The sequence below is a fragment of the Macaca mulatta genome, chromosome 4 (genome assembly GCF_049350105.2).
Source record: "Macaca mulatta isolate MMU2019108-1 chromosome 4, T2T-MMU8v2.0, whole genome shotgun sequence".
Lineage (NCBI taxonomy): Eukaryota > Metazoa > Chordata > Mammalia > Primates > Cercopithecidae > Macaca > Macaca mulatta.
Genome location: NC_133409.1, coordinates 85348652 through 85368895, shown reverse-complemented (window position 1 = coordinate 85368895; position 20244 = coordinate 85348652). Strand labels below are relative to the sequence as shown.

Here is a 20244-nt window from a genome sequence, read left to right as displayed (position 1 = left end):
CTTCACGAAAACAAAACCCCGCAAGACACTTTAGAACAAATGCATTCTTTCAATAATCAGGATTTGGAATTATTTTAAACACTGACAAAATTCTTGGCCAGTAAAAAAGTTATGAGATGTTAATACTTGCAGATCTGTAAACAGTAGTACTAATCTGATTATGTTGGCATATATCCTGTTGTAAGACACATTTAACACTAATTTTTGTTGAGTAATGAGTGTGGATAAAGTTGTAGATAGTGTTGGTCACTCATTGGAATAAGATTAACTTAAATTTGTCACATTATTTCTCTTCTCTCTAATGGGTACAACAGAAATACTTTCTTATTGCTCCTATGTCCTGTGTCATATATCCAGTGAAGGAGACCTCCCAAGTCTGCTTGCTGTCTAATAAAAAGGAATGATGTTGGTAAACACGAAATCAGTGAGATTGTTACCCCTCAGGTTCCTGTATGGACTGGTCATTGTTATCTATACATAATCTTCATTTTCTTTTAATTCCACTAAAACAGTGTTTAAGATATAAATTCCAATTAGGTAATAAACTTTGCCAAAGAAAAAACAGAGAGAACTTTTATATGAAGTAAATTTCTCAGACTAGAGTCCTCCTTCTCACTATACTTGGTTTGCTTGCAATAGTTATTTAGATTTAATTTTGGGAAGTGAATGCCTGGTTCTCCTGCAACCTACTTTTATTTCTTCTTCTTTTTTATTTAAGCATGGAAAAGGATATATACAAGCAGTACATTCCAATTCCAGAAACACTGAAATTCTAGTACTTGTAACAGTTACATTGGAAAATGTTTTAAAATAATTCATTTTAGGGCTAAGAAAACTGAAATTATTTCACAAAGGTAGAATTTCATTCCACTAGAATGCATATTATATGAACATTGAATTTTAACAACTTTTTAGCTTGAAAAAGTATTTTTCAAGATGGAATTTGTTTGCACATAGAGAAATTTTCTTTGACCCATAGGGGTCAAAAATTTTCTGTCTCAGATTTGTCCAGGACAGCATAAAGACAAATAATTGTACTATATGATCTGTAAGTGTTACAACATGAATTAGATTATACTTCTCTCCTTGTGTAAATAAATATGTCAGAAAGATAATGGAAATAAAGCCTTGAAGTAGAAGGGAAAGAAAAGAACAGATGAGTAAGGGGATATTATGGAAAGGAAGCAGAAGAAAACATTGAGTCAACTGGTCTTGAAGTGTCACTCTATATTTTATTTCCCAGTTAACCGTATCTACATTTTCTAAGATCAGTATATTCTGTTTTCTTTGTTATCATCATTAGGCTCCATAATATAATTTTACATCACATATTATTAAAACATTTATGAGTATAAGAAATTCTTGAAGCTACTTCTGCATGTAATCATATCAAAGTATAAATTTTGCTAACAACACACACTGTGTATCACCTTACAGGTTTATATTTATATTTTATGTGGCAGAGTTAGAAATCTGTGACAAGTCCTAACACTTGTCACACCTCAATGCAGTTTTCCTTAAAAAAGAAAAAGCCAATATTCATGTAAACAGTACATTGTGAGATGTAAAATTTGACTGATAGCTCCTAAATATCACCTCAAATATACACAAATTAAAAGATTATTCTACATGCTTTTTCATCTCACATATCAAGAAACTCATGAAGATAACATTATAAAAGGCAACATTTGTTAAAAGGCCACTGTGGTTAACTTTATGTCACTGGAGTCAATACTGCAGCCACTGTCAATTTCCTGGATGGCTGAGGTTAGAAGTTGATCCTTTCAAGGCAAACATCAAGTAATTCGATGTTGTCTAGATGACTGAACAATGAGAATTCTTAGCCACTCCTTTCAAATGGATTGTTCAGGTCAGGTTACTTTAATGCCAGGTCAGTCAGGGCATCAGAGACCTTGGTGTTGACCTGTGCAGAAAGGCTCGCTTGTGTAACGTTGAGATAGATGTCATACTGCTGGTCCAGGCCAAGGTAGCAGTCACTCATGAAATATAATGTGTATATATACCTAAAATATAAAAATAGAATAAAAATGTAAAACCACATTTGTAATCACAATCATATTTAATTCTTTCAGAACTTTGGTAGTAGGCTTCTTCTTACCTTCCAGGTATTTCAGGGGTATAAAAAGAAAGGGAAGCAACATGATGATTTCGAATATATCCTACTCTTTTCAAAGCAATAAGTTCTCTCTTATCTACTTCTCCTAATATCAAAAACCATCCTTCATCTTTTGATTTGGGAAACCGAGGAGTAACTGCACAGCTCTCTGGCTTTCCCTATAAACCAGAAAAAAAGAGACAACATTAAAAATATCTAGACTTTCTATACCATTTGGTTGTGGTTAAGGCTACGTTGAGTTACTTGAAGGCCATACATCTACATAGTTCACCATATGTATCTGAGATGTTTTAAATTTTCTTCCATTCTGGTTTGGTGTCTTTGATATGCAATTATTTAACTTATCTCAAGATTCTCAGAGCACATTGTAGACACTAGTTTGTGGTTGTAAGTATCAGAATATTTGGCCAGTTAGAATAAAAAACTCTGGATCTTGACATCCAATTAGCAAATTCTCATGCTATTTCTACAATTAACTTTAATACCACATTGGTAGATGAACAAATTGAGACATAACCATGTTAACCAAATCTTCCAAAACCTTATTCACAAAAAACGAATGCTTAAGGAAACAAACAAACAAATAAACAAAAACACAAAGCCAATCAAGACTGGACTCTGGACCCCAACATGAGGAGTACTATATCAAATACATACTTTCCCCCCATCCAAGAAAAAAACTCACATAAATAAGCATATATTCTAATATGGTAATATTAAAGAGTCCCTTCTCTGAGAAATGGGCAATTTTAAGTCAAGCAATTTGTAAAATATATTAATCACCACAATCCAAATTAGATATAAACATAATGATCGCACTTGAGGTCTTTATTTTAGATCAATTTTTATAAAATGCAAGATTATTCTAACGATTCTTTAAGACAATGACTTTATGGCATAATAAAATATAGTAATAATGATATATTCTCAGACTTCACTCAGTATTCTAGAGGGAGATGTTTCACTTATTTCAAAAGGGTGTCAGAAAGTAATATATTTTTACAGCATTCAGAAACAAAAATTAAGAGATTTTCTGGCATGATTAAATCTAAGTTATACATAGAATATTAAGGTAAAAAATCATAGTTTTCCCCCATGATTTTATCTTTATAATTATTGCTATTTTTATGATTACTACTAGTATTAGTTTATATTACTTTTTTAATAAGTTGGAATACATTAAGTCCTCTAAAAATGCTCATATTGCCAGGTGCAGTGGGTCACGCCTATAATCCCAACATTTTGGGAGGCCAAGGCAGGTGGATCACCTGAAGTCAGGAGTTTGAGACCAGCCTGGCCAACATAATACAAAAAATTAGCCAGGTATGGTGGCAGGCACCTGTAATCCCAGTTACTCGGGATGCTGAGGCAGGAGAATTGCTTGAACCGGGAGGCGGAGGTTGCAGGGAGCTGATGTTGCACCCTTGCACTCCAGCCTGGGCAACATAAGTGAAATTCCATCTCAAACAAACAAACAAAAGCTCATATTAAGGTCAGGTGTGGTGGCTCATGCCTGTAATCCCAGCACTTTGGGAGGCAGAGGCAGGCGGATCATTTGAGATCAGGAGTTCGAGATGAGCCTGGTCAACATGGTGAAACCCTATCTCTACTAAAAATACAAAAAATTAGTTGGGTGTAGTGGCACATGCCTGTAAAACCCAGTTATTTGGCAGGCTGGAGTAGGAGAAGTGCTTGAACTTGGGAGGTGGAGGTTGCAGTGAGCCAAGCCTGGGTGACACAGTGAGACTCTGTATCAAAAAAAAAAAAAAAAAAAAAGGAAAAAGAAAAAAGAAAAAAGAAAAAAAGAAGCTCATATTAAAGTCTCTGAAATGCCAGAGGCCCATCAGTTAATACTTAAACTGACAGATTTTTTAGATTTAGAAATCAAATGAGGTGAGACTTGAAGGTACAATACTGAAAGAACATCGTACGAATAGAAAGTTACTGATCATTTTGTGTGTGAGAACAGAAGGGGCAATACTAATGAACTACAGCTTCACCCCTGAGGGCTTATTCTAGATATGGGAAAGCCCTGAATCCACTGGACCATAAAGAAGACTAATTCTTTCTTATTTTAATTATTATGGCACTAAAAACCAATCTGCCCACATGCTGTGTACTAATATTCTTAAAGGACCAGATAATTAATTTTGGTGTCAGAGGCAACAGAAAAGAGCATAGTAATCTAAAATAAAAATACTGTACATTTTTGGCCTGTATGAACATTGACAAAGCTCTTCTACGCATTATAATGAAGGACGCAGGCAGATGTGGCAACTGAGGCTCAGAAAAGCTTAATGTCTTATTCAAATTCATAGAGCTAAGTGGTAAAGCTTCAGTCTCATCTATATCTAGCCCAATGCAGTTCCTGTATACCAAAGTGCCTCTAGGGCAGTACTGCTCAAGCTTTAAGGCCCTTAAAAATCATCTGGAGTATTGAGTGAAGGTATAGATTTTGAGATCCCCCCTCCTTGAGGTTCTGATTCAGCCAGTCTGGAGTGGGGCCAAGGAATCTGCACTTTAAAAGGCCCTTCAGGAAATTCTCCTGGACTGAGTCTGTATACCATACTTTGAGAATAGAACTCTAGGCAATACATTCTTATGTAAGGTAGATTTTCTGGGGCTGAAAAATGGCACATGAGGAGAACTCATGAATTTCAAAAGACTAACTCTCGCTGCTTAAGACCAGCTGAGAAAGCAGGATTCATCAATGACACGGGCGCATTAGTCATATAACAGATATGTGTGGTGGCGCATGCTGGTATTTGGTGTGAAATATTTGAGAATGGAAACCAAACACTATACCTTGTGGAACCCAAAGTGGACTCTCTGCAAGCTGACTTGAAGCACATACTCTTGGTCAGCATGCAATTTGATCCATTTGTTGTCATCTCGTTTGTCTGCAGTCAGAGTTGAGACACAGAGTTCATTATGTCCTTCAACTAAGTCATCCCACGAGCCTTTAACACTTATGCCAACATTTATCACTGGCAAGTGAGATAAGAAATTCCATGCCTAAATAAAAACAGAAAAGTAACATAATAAAGGAAGAGTTTATGTGAAATGCAATGATCAACTAAGAAACAGTGTGCTTTTAGAAAAAAATCAACCTTTTAATGTTGAGATTAATTCTAGATCCAACGCAGTTGCAGGAAATAATACAGAGACATTCTGTGGACCATTTACTCAGTTTCCTCTAAAGGTAGCATTTCAAAACTATGGTACTTATTACTACTAGGATATTAACATTAACATAATCCTAATAATTAACATAATAGTGATTTTGTTCAGATGTCCTCAATTTTTCTTATACTTGTGGCTATATGCATGTATGTGTAAAAATATTGTGCTTTTAGTCTTTTTAATGTCTTTGTAAAAGTAACTAAAAGAGGGCTTATCATTATTTAAACTTGTGATTTCTTTATTGTAAATCCCTCCTGATATTGAGCAGCTGTTGACTATACTAAAATAAAACAAGTTAAAAAATGTTTGTTGTCGAACTGGTTTGTTTTAGAGAAGCATCTATTCAGACATTCATGTGGCTTCTAAGATGGAGAGCATTACTTGGGGATAAATGGGCAACCTGAAAAAAATTTTGTAATTGAATAATTGATGTTAGAATCCTCCATTGACCACTTATTGTACATTTTTTGGCTCCTATTTCAAATTTGTCCTATTTATTCTGAAAAAAAAATTTCTTTATATTCGATATTTCACAAGGAATTCTATAAGTCTAGGGTTCCTTCTAGAAACAAATATGAATTTTTGGCATCATTATGCTGAGAATACCAATTAAAATGACACATTAAAAGATATTTTACCTAATTTTATACTGCTTTTGAAGTGGAAAGACATTTGTGAAAAATCAGTATTCAAATAGCAAGTGCTCACCAATGTTGAATGAATGAATGAATGAATACCTAGGTCTACAGAAAAGATGTAACAAAAGAAACTTGAGGTCATCTTTTTATAACATATACAATTCTATGGCAATATCAGCATCAGTCAAGAAAACTTCTCAAGACATTGGCTTTTTTTTTTTTTTTTTTTAAATCAGTTGTTACCTTCTATGTTAGTTTTTAAAAGTACATGGTATTTTAATTTTGGTTTTCCTTTTATTCCTTTAATACATACTATATATTTCCTTATAGGCTTTGATCTTGCTTACTGCTGCTGGGTATACCTAATTGAAGTGAAGTAGCCCTGATGAACCAAACTATCCCTTAGGAATTAAAAAAAATGTAAATTCAATGCAAATTTTCAATTCAAATTCAATCCTATAACTTGTCTTATGAATCTGAAATCATGTCTTGAACTGGATTTTGAAATAGTCAAGCGACAGAGTGTACTTCCAGTACAAAGGATGGTCTATCCCCTGCTAGAACCCATAGTCACTCAGTATAGAAGCTGTACCACTGGATGTTCTTCTAGGACTGGCCAGTCTGGAAAAGTGGTTAAGGGGACTTAAAAACACAATTTCTGTAAAGCATTTGACTTTGTCAGACAGCACAAGTAATATTTACCACATGAAGCAAGACTTGATATGTTTCTTTACTTGTACCATTAAATTAGTTACCAATATAATGTTTTGTTATCAGCAATTCATTGGGATTTTACTTTACAAAGTCCCCAAATGTCATATCTGGCTTTTATATATATGTAATTTTTTATAGGACTTAATGTTATTATTATTTTCAATCTACAATGTGTACACATATATTTATTGGAGATATATATATGTATATATATTTATGTATATAAAACATGAACTATTTTTAAAGAAACTGCTAAGACATTTCAATACCAGCCAAACATATTTATCTGAGGATTAATCTTCATCTATTGAATCAGGCAAGAGCACTGCCATGCATACAATTATTTAATTAGCAGCCAAATCCTCTGCCAGTCAGCAGCCGTTCCAGGCATACTGATGGGGTAGAAGATGCAAATCTCACAGTCGTACTGCTTTTTCTCATTACTACTGCAATTAGCACTTAAATTGATGCTTTAAACATACTAATTTCTGGAATAATTCAGGATTTGTATGTTACCTGGGATCGCCTCACTGCAGAGCCGGCACCAGATTGCTCTGCAAATTGAAGCACTTTTGAGCCAAATAACCATCATCATATCAGACAGAGCCAATTTGCATTTGGTTTTAAAGATAACAGAATGGCAATTTATGCAAATAAATTAAGTAAGTTTACTTCTGAGTTCTCCCTGAACTAATTATAACAATGTTCTAATTTTTCATCATATCTAAAACTTGGCTTGAAATCAATGTATGTTATGTTGGAAATCTGTTGTTGCTAACAGAAGCTTTGTTTTGATTTAAATATATTGTTTTTATTCATAATTTTGATGGTAATTTAGTTAGAAAGGTAGGCATTTATTATGAATATTTAAATAGTATTTTGTGCCAATCTTGGGTTCAACAGAAACTGAACAGTCAATCAGACGTTAACGCCTGTTACACTTTTTCCAAGTCTTGATCAAAAATAAGTTCCACTTGGAAAAAAAAAAGACATAGTTTAGAAGTTTCTTTAATACCTGCATTTGCAAGTCAATATGTTAATTATGTTATAAATCCTGAACGTTTACTTTGACATGTTTAGGGTAAAATTGCTTAAGACTTAAAGTCTAGATAGCCAAATATTTCTGGCATTGTTCATTCATATTTTTGGTCTTCCTAAAGATTGTTTGGAGACATGATCCGTGTTGTTTTTCGCAATATAGATTCAGCTTTCTGTGTAAGTTATATGGTTCACACACACACGGTTTATTTGAAAGGATACTTTTGGATCTAGAAACAAAGTGATTATAATAAGAGAGGGGCATAAACAAATAACTGAGGGAATTGCATGAAAATATACCAAGCATACCGAAGGAAACACTACCCTGAAGAGAGGGAGTAGAAGGTTAGGATAATGCAACCAAGTGATGGACAAGCTACTTGAGGCTTTTCACAGCCAGCTTAGTAGCATTTATACTGAAACAACTTCTCGTAATGCAAATACCACTATTAGTTACTATTACTGTCATTATTTTTATTATTCATTTATTGAGTTCTTACTCTATGTCAAGAACTGTATAAAGCAGTTTACATAAGAGTATCTTCCTTAATTTTCACAAGAACTTCTTGAGACATGTATGTTTTCATGTTCATAATCATAGTAGTAAATGGCAGAGACAATTTAACTCAAGGTGAGCCTGGTTCCAAAATCCATGCTCCAAGTTAGAAAACTCATGGTACACCTCTGAGTAGGGGAGCCTTCAAAACACTTAAGAGATGGTCTTACCTGTTTCGTTTTTGCAGCATGTAGCTCACTTTCTACCATGGAGCTAAATACATGGTCTTTACCTCCACAGGCCTGGATCAGTTCGGGAAGGCACTCGATGGAGGTCCGACCCCTAGCATGTGGGCCCTTCATAACTGGCTTCCATTTCCTAGGAAATAATATCAAACCAAGCAAATAATTGTTTCACAGCAGAAAGATGATTTTCTGACAATGGTGGTTTATATAATGATAACTTTTTTTTGTTTCAATTAAGAAATGACATTTTAAGACCATTATGTTAAGTTTAAAAATTCAGCCAGCATTCTGTATGGATAACAGCCCTAGGCAGTACTGTTATCACTACATAAAATGTATTAATTATGTGTGAGCTCAGTAAACACTTAGGGTTCACAGACATTGGGTGTCTTTCTACAGGAAGGCACTAATGTGAAGTAATGCTTCCACGAAAATGAAGTACTGATCTGGACCCCTGAAATGTGCTTAATGGGTGCAGCAAATGTCTTTAATATAATTACTTAAATAAAGCTTTAAATTATAAGTTGTTGGGAACATAAAGCTAAAAGTTCATTTTGAGAATTTTTGAGATTTACAGCATAAGTAGTGCTAGATCCCAGAAACATAGGCCACCTAAATATTCCAGTAAGAAGAAAAATATAATTGAAACTCCTAAGAGTGCTGTGAAAACTGTATCAAATCTCTTAGGTCCCAAGCAGCTTAAATAGCAGACCTGCGTGCTATGTGTGGTAGTACCTTAATGTGTGTTCTTTACTGCTGAAACCCTACTCCCATAACTTTTATACCATACTGGAAGGGCTCCTGAAACTGAGCTGCAGACACACAGAGGAGGTTATCTGCCTTTCACCCCATGCCACTTGCTGCTGCTATGGCATAAGTGTCTTTTAGTTTCTAGGGACATCCCATGGTTGGAACCCAAGTACCATGGAGACAACTGCCCTGGAACCCAATATATTTGAGTCAAATTGAGGGACTTTCCTAAGGAGACTTCGTGTGTGCCTGAGGTTCTTGTTGGCATCTGTGTCTAGATGTCTCAAATAACTGCCACCCCTTATCCGGATGAACAGGAGTACGAGTGCATGATGGCAAGCTACAGCCAGATTGTTTTGCTTGTCTACATGACTGTGAACCAATATTTTGGCTGCAAATTATCTCTCAACTGGCGTGAAACACTGGTGTGAAAGAAACATTTCCAATTAAACATTGCCAACCCTGCTTGTATTAGACACTGTTCTTTTCCTTGCAAATATATTTCAGTCATGTACATGAGACTTATGGGTTAAATAATTGATGCTAACATAAACTCTTACATACAGGTTATATCTTGAGCTCCTAATATATGTAACTACCTAGTTTGGGACATTTTACAGATGCACAATTTACTTTTACAATGGATTTCAGATATCTCAAATCTCTTCAACAATAACAGACATTGGCCATTTATTTTGCTTTAGATCACAAAGCATTTTAATGATGTCTTCTTAAATGAAGATTGATATTGTAAAAGAATAAACGCAATTAAGAAAAAAATGTATCCAATGCTTCAAATGGAAAATGATTTAGATAGGAGAAGTTTAAATTATAGTTCAGCTTGGGACTGATGATCAAATTCCAAACAAAAATGTTCTGTCAGTTGGCCATGTCTTACTCTGGGAAACAGGAGTATTTTCCACGTCAATAATCAGTATTCTCCATAACATAAAATTTCAGTGACTACATATATAAAAAATATTTTTTTTTTAAATTAAAACAAAACAATTACATTGAAAAGTAAGACAATTACTTGAAAAGGTGAAGATGATGGTTTTCTATGTTTGGTAGTGTAAGAAGAGAAGAGTCTTTTAACCACCGACCCTGGATCACCATCTGAATCAGATTGGTGATATTCAGGACAGTCACCAGCCAGCCCTGGTTTGCAGCCACGTCCAGCATTGCCTGAACAGGGAAAATGCACGTTACAAGAATAACATGGTACTTGCCCCCTTCACTGGGATTCTGATGTTAGCTTTAACAAAAAACAAAGAAACCAAGCATTGTATCTCTAAATTATTATTCATCAACATAGAAACCAGAAAATAAACCACAGTTGGATTGCAGGGAACAAATTTGATCATAGCATTTACTGTACATTACTTCCCACAAAGGACCAAATAATAAGTTTTGTTAGGGCAGCAAGAATAGCTAGATAATATTGGTAGCTAGCATTAAAACAAAGATAAAAACTCAGTGTACTTACTATGAGAACAAATACTCATATAATTCACTGTATTAAGAACATTAGCAGCTGCATTTAAAGAGTGAATCTCATGTAGTCTTTCAAATTTAAAATCAATAATGGTAAGGAGATAGTTTTTCTTGCCAAAAATTTATTTTCTCCAAAGAACAGGCTAAACATAGAGGCCTGGTTTTCAATGACGATAATACACCACACCACATACTAGCAAAGGGGGCAACTGCTAGTGGTACATGTAGAATGAAGAGAAGCTATTCATATTAGTCTATACATTTAATCTAATGTTTTATGGACAAACAAAAGGCTGCATTTGCTTAAGGCAAAACTAAACAGTGAAATCTTATTTAAACAAAGGCAAAGTTTACACAGGCAAAGCTATTTCAATTAAATTAGATTCTGGAGAATGCTGACTTAAAGACACATAAGTTAATATCATGATCTTAGGTAGCTATTTTATACAGTTTTAGTACTGTACTCTCTTATTTTGGGAAATGATATGAAGATAGGAGAAATTAGATATGCCTAGCAAATAATTAAAATGATACTTTAATAGTAAATATCTCAATGACAGCAAAATATTTATAAAATGTACAAAATCTGTTAGTGGACTTTTAGAAATAATTTTTAAGGCATATTATGTTAGAAAAATCAATTTGCTATACTACTTAGTACTGTTGATGGAGAAACATCTTCCTTCTGAGCGTTGAATATCCCACTCTGTTCTCTAAAAAGTGAGTTTAAAAAAACTCTCTAAAAAGTGAGTTTAAAAAACACCTGGCTAAACGAATCTATTGTTTCCTTGGTATATTACAGAGAAATGGATCAAAATTTCTGGGTATCATGATTAATGTGATGTCATGGTCAAATTGGTCTTTAGTATCTATTAACCTGCTAGATATACATCATAAAGACAGAATGTTGGTATAATAGGTATATTTATATATGTGTGTGTATATGAATGTGTATACATGTATGAATGTACATATTTATAAATCTAAGGAAAATCCACTTATATTCTTCCTTTTTCCCTGTACAGCAGAATAATACACTTTGTCTCTCTTTGAAGTATATGAGACAACAGGTCATGATGAATGCTACTCATAGACAAAAAAAGAGTAGTTCACAAGTCACAACTCTTGAGTCTTACTAAGGGAAGAGAAAAGGAAAAGAGAAATGAGTAATTATACCTAATGCAGTATTATGATGATGTCAGAACTTGCAATGTGGAGTAACTATGGCAATTTTACTTGTGATTTTACATTGCAACTTGACTGGAAATAAATTCCAGACCAAAAGCTCACATACTAGAAGAGCTAGATGGATGAACCATATATTCTTAACTTTGAAGTTTTCATGATGAAGTTGAAAGATTTCATAAAACTTATGAGATTTCCCCACAATTTTATACTGTAGGATCCAGATGTGAAAATGTAAAAAAACATGCTAACTACTTATATGAAATAAATAAAAAAGCCATATCATAAACTGAAAACTATTATTTATCTTGTTTAAATTTAGAGAAAAAGCAAGTGGGGAGACCAAGAATCTGTGATGGTAAAAGGTTTTGTGGCTCCCCAACTGAGTTGAACCAAAACGTTGCTACACGTTTCTCTGCTCAATTACTCCCTAGTTGTCTTGTTCTCTTTGCCCCCATGGCTTTAGTGCAGACCTTCGTTTCTCACCTGGAACATTATATTCTTTATTCTCATCTAATTTCTTTTCAATATTTACTTTATATTGTTACCGAAGTGAACTGTAAGAAGGTAAAAGTGATCATATCATTCCTCTGCTTACATTTCTTTAATGGTTTTACACTGTGAAGGGGATAAAAAAACTGATGCTTCTTTGAATAACAGTCAACATTCTCTCATCTATCTGGTCCTTGCTTTTCACTCTGGCTACCTCCCACTCTGTACTCTTAGTAGAGCAATACGTAACTACTGGTATTTTCCCACACCAACCCTTGCTTTAGATGTTTCCTTCTCCGTCTCCTTTTCTTTCTTTCTTTTTTTTTTTTTTTCTAAACAAATACCATTCCTGTACTTTGTCCCTCTGGGAAATTCCTATTCATCCATCAAGTCTCATTCAAATGCTACTTTTTACAATGAAGTTGCCAGACAGTTGTAGGTACAGTCAAGCACCACATAATGGTTTTGATCAACAACGAAAGAACCAAAATATACAATAGTAGTCCCATAAGACTATACAACCATATATTCTGTAACTTTTCTATGTTTAAATATGTTTAGATACATGAATATCATTGTGTTACAATTTCCTACAGTATTCAGTACACTAACATGCTATACAGGTTCATAGCCTAGGTGTGTAGTGGGCTATACCATCTAGGTCTGTGTAAGTACTCTCTATGATGGTCACACATGAAGAAATTGCCTAAGGGCACGTTTCTCAGAACTCAACCCTGTTATGCAATGCATGATAGTATTTTTCCTATGTCTCTGCTGTTCTTGACACACTCCACCATCATCTTTTTGTAATCCTCTGTTTATACATCTGTCTTTTAAAGTATAGGCTTCTTGATGGCAAGAATCTGGAATCATTCCTTGTAATTCTAGCCCAGCACAGTGCACTCAAGAAATATTTATTAAAGAATATAGGTAAAAATGTAATTACAATGATTATAACAACATTCTTCCTAAGTTATTGCCCATCTACCAAAGACAGTATGGTATAGGAGAAAAAAAAGTTTTAATGTCAGATAAACATAAAGTAATCCCCCCTTATCTGTGGGGAATATATTCTAAGACCCTTATTTTACTTAAGAATGGCTCTGGCATATAAGAGTAGTGATGCTGGTAATTTGAATACGCCAAAGGGAAGCTGTAACGTGCTTCCTTTAAGTGAAATGGTGAATGTTCTTGATTTAATAAGAAAACAAAAAAAAATCATGTGCTGAGGTTGCTAAGGCATACAATAAGAAGGAAGGATAAGTCCATCCATGAATTTGTGAATAAGAAAAAATAAATTCATGTTATTTTTGCTGTCACACCTCAAACTGCAGAAGTTACGCCACAGTGCATGATACATGCTTAGTTAAGATTGGAAAGGCATGAAATGTACAGGTAGAAGACATGAACAGAAACATGTTCTAATTGATGGTAATCAGGTTCTGTACTATCCATGGTTTTAGGCATCCACTGGGGGTCTTGGAACTATGTTCTAAGGATAAGGGGATACTGTTGTACAAGATGGCAGGGAACAAGGCCAAAGATAGATCCTGCAGCTTAGGCCAAACTGGAGGATGTGAGCCTGGTATTCAGAGATCCAAACCTGATGTGACTATTCAGAGATCCAAACCTGATAGGGGCTAAGGCCAAGGGATGGTCCAGGTAAGTGGATTTGAGAGTCCTGGTAGCTTGCATTGATACTCTTCATATGACTGAGCTTAGGATGAGTTCCTTGTGTCTCACTACCTTTCACAGCAGTTTTCCTGGCAGATAAGGATTGATAGGTATATGCTCCTCCCCAGACTGGGGATGGTTTTGGTAACAACTGGCGAGTGTGCCTGAGTTTCCCAAGTAACCCCCAAAGTCCTTTACAGGTATCTAATACTCAGCGATCTAAACAATAAAAGGTTGTTTTAGTACAAGGAGGATAAATAATCCTTGACATTCATTAGCAGCTTAGCATTAATATCAAGCAAATACTTAATCCCCCTTTACTTCTTATCCACTTTCTACTTGGCACTCTATCTATCAGACAAAGCTAGGATGATTCTGAGTGTTGGGGAAACATGAATGGGGTCTGACTCTGTGTGAGACTTTCTTCTACTAAGTTGGAATCAATTTCAGTTAATTGTTGATTTGGAATTCTTTCTCATCACCAGCCCTGGAAGAATGGAAATGTGATTTCAAGCACTGTATCCACTTATAAAATTATACCACAACTAAAACCTTATTTTAGTTACCAAAAACAATAGGGTTGCCATTTATTGAAGAGAGGTGAGCTGGAGAGGAGGTGATGAATTTAATTTTGAACACATTTTAAGTGAGGTGCTACTATGAAGCTAAGAAGTTCAGGTGAAAATGAGCTCTGGAGAAAGTATATGGGCTAGAGCTGTGGACTTAGAAATCCTGGGCACAAAGTGCACACAGCCAAAATAATTAAAATGAGCATGCATGGAGCAGAGATAGGGGAAGCAGAGTGGGGTTTACCTGGAGATGACACCTGGAAAGGGAGGGGGAGGGCAGCTAAAGGAGTCTCACAGGCACTGCTGAAAGAGTTGTGATTAGGCTGGACGTTGGTTAAGCATCTACTATTTGTCAAACACTCTGTTAACCATTTAATGTACGTTTTTGAATTTAAACCATTTTTCAGATGAAGACACTGCCTAAGGTTGCATAGCTCTGGTAAATGGGTACAGCTGACTCCAGTTCTGGGGAACCTGACTCGAAAGGGCTTGCTTTAACCAATATAGTATATTGCTTATGAAGCTCACAAGGAGAAGGAGGGTGTGTAGACTTTGAATGGGGCACTAAATTAGAATTAAAGATTCTATGAGGAATGTGCACACTAGATAAATTGAAACTTTGTGAAGTTTTCCTGACAAGACAGAATGTAAGCAAATAATAAGTCTGGATGAAGTGTAATCAGTAGTATGATTCATGAATACATGATACTGGTTGAAGAGAGAGTGTGGTATACTAGAAAAAGGTTTAGCCTGAGAGTTTAGAGTATTGTGCCTTTAAATTAGCTGTAAGACCTTGGGCAAATCACTTAACTACTAGTATTCATTTTCCTCATCTGATAAATCAAGGAGTTTGATTAGGTGCTTTTTAATGGTTTCTGTCTTCTGTAAGCTTTAATTTTTCAATAATAAAATGCCAATATGCCCATATTATATAGTTATTTGTTTTTACAGAGCTTACTTTCTATTTTTCCAGGTGGAATGTAATATCCTTGAGGTTAGGGGTAGCATATACTAAGCAGGAAATAAGCTGTACAGAGAAAAGACCCTTTTGGGGTCAGAGGAAGATAAATTATCTGCTTCCAGGGTATGTGGGCAAGAACTCACAGAAGAGAGGAGCTTCTGCTGGTCCCTGGAGACCTCACTCACAGAGAGTGAATGAAGAGAGAGAAGCTCGGAGGTGAAGAGAAGGGAAATTGATAACACTTATATTAGAGAGTCTCAATCATCTCTGTAAGTTGGAGGCGATGTCTCTTGCTGGGAGGAAGTACCATAAAGGAGCACTGGAGAGAATTAAAGATGTGAATAAAAACTAGAGCAGCTGTAGAGTTTCAACAGCATGACTTTGTAGTAGAAACAATTAGCAGTGTTCTGTGATTGTTTCCAGCAATAAATAAGTATGCATAACTTAGATGTGAAAGTTGAGAATTCAAATGTTGATAGTTACCTAGGGAGGTGAGAAACATTAGGGTACCAGTGACATTACTGTTGAAATGGCCAACTCTGGTGTCAATGCTGTTTAGAGTAGCAAGTGAAATCATAAACAGAGGGAACTGAGGACTAAACTGAGGAATCAGGAAGGAAATAAGAGATTCCAGATCAGAATAACGGAAATGTTCAGTCAAACTGATTGATAAAGATGCTGTGGTCAGAGAGACCACAATCCTTGGCCTACTTTAATCACTACCTTCTTGATACCAAGTGATATCAATGAGTTAATGATTAAAGTAGTTCAGCTATAACAGTTAGGAATATGGGATGCATGTAATTATGATGTTATAAAAGGGTCATCTGTTGAGCCCACTATGATGGAGCTGAAGACTAGGAACTGGTGTTTGGGGAAGGAGGAAAGAGATCTAGAGTTTAGAAGATAGTTGAGAAAATAATCTTATGGACACTGAAAGTAAAACAAAACATAGAAGCAGGAGTCTGAGAAGAAAGAAATGGTTGGAGAACTTTTATTCTGGGGAAGTAAGAAGAATCAGCCAATTCAGGAGTTTCTAAGTTGAATGTTACAATGAAGGTGATGTGTGTGCCTGCCTGTATCTGAGTGAGAGGGTAAGAGAGGGAAAGAGAAGAAGGAGGGAGAGAGAGAAATGGGAGTTGGGGATGGACAGAAAGAGAGAGGTAAAATTCAAAAATAGACATACTAAACACATCTTAGACCTCATCTTTATACGGAAAAGTTAATAACTTCTGAAGTACCTGGTTTTATGCAAGGGTAGAACAAAATAAAACAATAACAACAAAAACAAACAAAAAGCAAAACCCTGTAATATCCTTGAGGTTAGGGGTAGCATATACTAAGCAGGAAATAAGCTGTACAGAGAAAAGACCCTTCTGGGGTCAAAGGAAGATAAATTATCTACTTCCAGGGTATGTGGGCAAGAACTCACAGAAAAGAGGGGCTTCTGCTGGTCCCCTCTAGAGTTTAGAAAATGGGCAGTCTCTGTAAGGAAATTTTTAAAGGTGTGGGGTTCCTGAAGCCAAAGGTATCCTTTATGACTTAGATATACCGTATGTCCTCAACATCTATTTCGAATCAATTTTAAGAATTTCCTAAGCATAACAGGCTTGGTCTTAGCATTTAAATTCAACCACATTTTTATATTTGTGTAAGTATTTCTGCAAAGAATAGATTTATCCAAACCTATAGACACTTTTCTTATCTTCCAAAGTTGCAGATTATACTTTAAAAAGTTAACATTTTAAGCTTGACAACATATCTTCTATATTTCATATCAAGTAAATCCCATGAATTTATTGTAAAAAGCTCCAGTGAATTATATAAAGTCAGACAGTGTAGAGAGTATGCAATATGGTGTGATGAAAATACCTGTATAGTATTGCACAGATTATACAACATTTTCACTAATGGCTCTCACCTAATACTCAACAATACTAACTATGAGGCAGGCATTAATACTAACCCCCTTCACAGAAAGGGGAACTTAAGCTTAAAGAAGTTTAGTGACTATGTAATCATGCTGGTAAACAAGTGATGAAGTTAAGGCTTAATTTTGGTTTTCCAGTTTCATACATGTGCTCATTACACTGTATTCTATTAAGTGTGCTGATTTCTGCATATTCTGTTTTGCTTCAAAAAGAATCTGAGGTGGCTGACATCTGACCTCGTTTCCCACATAGCAGAAAAATGTGAACTCCAGACAAAATTATTATGTATTAATTGATTATTGTCTCCGTGGGTAAATTTTAGCAACATATTTTTTGAAACTCTAAAATTTTAAAATTAATTTTAACCTAACATTTAGTTATAACTACATCTTAACATTTGATCTTCAGGCACTTATCTTTTGAAACACAACTGAATTCTGGATTTAAATAATCCAAAAGTAAAATAGGAACATTGGGCACTGTGATAAAATTAAGTCAGTTTCATTGCAAGGAAATAGCATCACTGACCTAGGCTACTAAAAGAAAATCTACATCATTAAATGTACATAAAGAGGTATGTTAAAAGGTGGATAATAAAATCTAATTCTAAGGCTTATTATTTAAAAATTTCCCCTAAAATCTAAACTTCAGTTTAAGAAATCTGTCAATTTAATCCTTAGTGTCCTCAAGTCTCTGTGGCTATAGGGTGTATGCATGGAGATGGACGGATTGCTCCAGCTTCTCTCCCCTTCTTAGTATTCTTTAGACTCACACTCTGTCCTCTCCCTTTATCCTTCCTCCTCAAGAAACCTTTCCTCCTTTTCCCATCTCTTGTCATCATCTTAATGTATCTAGTGTTAGTAGAAGGATTACAATAAATGTATGAAAATAAGATCACTGCCAGGAAGAGTGGCTCATGCCTGTAATCCCAGCACTTTGGGAGGCCAAGGCAGGACAATCACTTAAACCCAGGAGTTCAAGACCAGCTTGGGAACCAGTGAGATCCCATTAAAAAAAAAAAAAAATTGCTGGGTGTGGTGGTATGTGCCTGAGGTCCTAGTTACTTGGAGTCTGAGGTGGAAGGATCGCTGGAGCCCAGGAGGTTGAGGCTACTATACACCAGCTTGGGTGATAGAGTGAGACCCTGTCTCAAAAAAAAAAAAAAAAAAAAAAAAAAAAGAGAAAATAAGATCATGACAAAGGTTGAAGTGATACATGTCTGTTCAAATTAAATGACATGGGGATGATATATTGTCATCAGAGTTTAAAAGAAAGAGATTTATTTACGCCAAAATGAGAAAAACTATATTAATTTATAAAAACGAAGTTGTTATGTATAAAGTATCACAAGAATGCAAAACACTATGGAAAGATCATCAAAAACAGGAAAGTCTGAGAAACTGTCAGAGCCAAGAGGAGCCTGAGAAATGACTATTGAATTTAAAGGGATATCCACAATGAGATTCTAGAATAGAACTAAGGGCATTAGGTAACATCACACATTGTATACCTGTATCAAAATATTATACGTACCCTCAAAATAGGTACAAGTATTATATATTAAGAAAAAAATTTTAAAAAGAAAAAGGATATTAGGTAAAAATGAAAGAATTCTGAATAAGCATAGACTTTAGTTAATAATTATTTGCCAAAATTGGCTTGTCAATTGTTACAAATGTACTTTACCAATATATTTAAGATGTCAATACTAGGGGAAAAATAGGTTCTATTTTGTATGGGAACTCTGTATTATCTTTGCAACTTTTCTGGAAATATAAAACTATTCTCAAACAAAAAGTTTATTTTAAAAAATTGTGGAAATTGATCCTAGGCAGTTTGTTAAAACATTAGTTGTTAGACATCTGCTAGAAAATGCACTATTTAGTTCAAGAGCTCCCAGAAGCTTTACAATGATGGGAAAACCCGAAAAAGCTTTCTTGACAGAAAAGTACACTCCTTTAAAGGTTCAGGTCAGTTGCAAGTAATGATACAATATTTTGTCAATAATTAAAATGCTATAAGTACATTTATAAGAATCTTTTTCAATAGCAACAGTTGTTCATAGTAACTTTCTCCTGAACTTTTACCCCCAGAAGGTTAGCATTCAGGAAGCTCAGCTGCTGTCTAACAAACTTAATTAATCAAAAAGTCATTTCCGAGCTGTAACTATGAGTAAAAGCGCTTCAAGTGTGCTAGCAAGCCTACAAGTTAATCAAAATGCTAATGCAGTACAAATTAAAGTTGTGATTAACATTTCACAGTAGCTGCTTAAGTGAATTGATCACACAAATGGGTTAAGCATTACTCATTTCCTACAGCCCCAACCGGGAAAAGGGTTGTTATGTGGGTATGAGAAGAGGAGCAAGGGGTAGAAGGATCCTTCATAATAGCATCATATCATCAATAAACCACCACCAAATTGTTACACAAAAGCTTACAGGTAAAGTCACCCAGGGGGAAAACAGCCTTCCAAATTATATTATAGTCCTTGAAGGGAGATTGGCTATAAATCCACAAGAGTAAGTAAAGGTGTTTAACACCTCAAAATCCACACATTTGTGTTAGTTTTGGGAAAGCTAAATGCATCAGCTCTGTATCACTTCCCTAGTGGAGAATGGTGCTTTGTTTTAGGTGGTGTTTTGGGTGTTCTACTGTGGAGATAAAATATAGCTTTGATCATCTAGGACTAGGATTCTGCACCATTGTGTGGTCCTTTACATTTGGAATAATAACCATT

At 35.1% G+C, this 20244-nt stretch overlaps 1 protein-coding gene across 2 annotated transcripts in view; it reads right to left on the bottom strand.

Moving 5' to 3' along the window:
* Window positions 1-1212: 1212 nt before the first annotated feature.
* The window catches only part of ASCC3 (activating signal cointegrator 1 complex subunit 3), a 372277-nt gene continuing 353245 nt past the window's right edge, over window positions 1213-20244 (bottom strand). For both annotated transcript variants that reach the window (XM_078001240.1, XM_015136988.3), the window contains 5 exons: window positions 10235-10386; window positions 8437-8584; window positions 4943-5152; window positions 2120-2295; window positions 1213-2024 (listed from right to left, as the gene is read on the bottom strand). In XM_078001240.1, coding sequence (XP_077857366.1) covers window positions 1877-2024; window positions 2120-2295; window positions 4943-5152; window positions 8437-8584; window positions 10235-10386 — 834 coding nt within the window. In that variant the 3' untranslated portion in view covers window positions 1213-1876. The remainder of the gene's footprint in view (window positions 2025-2119; window positions 2296-4942; window positions 5153-8436; window positions 8585-10234; window positions 10387-20244) is intronic.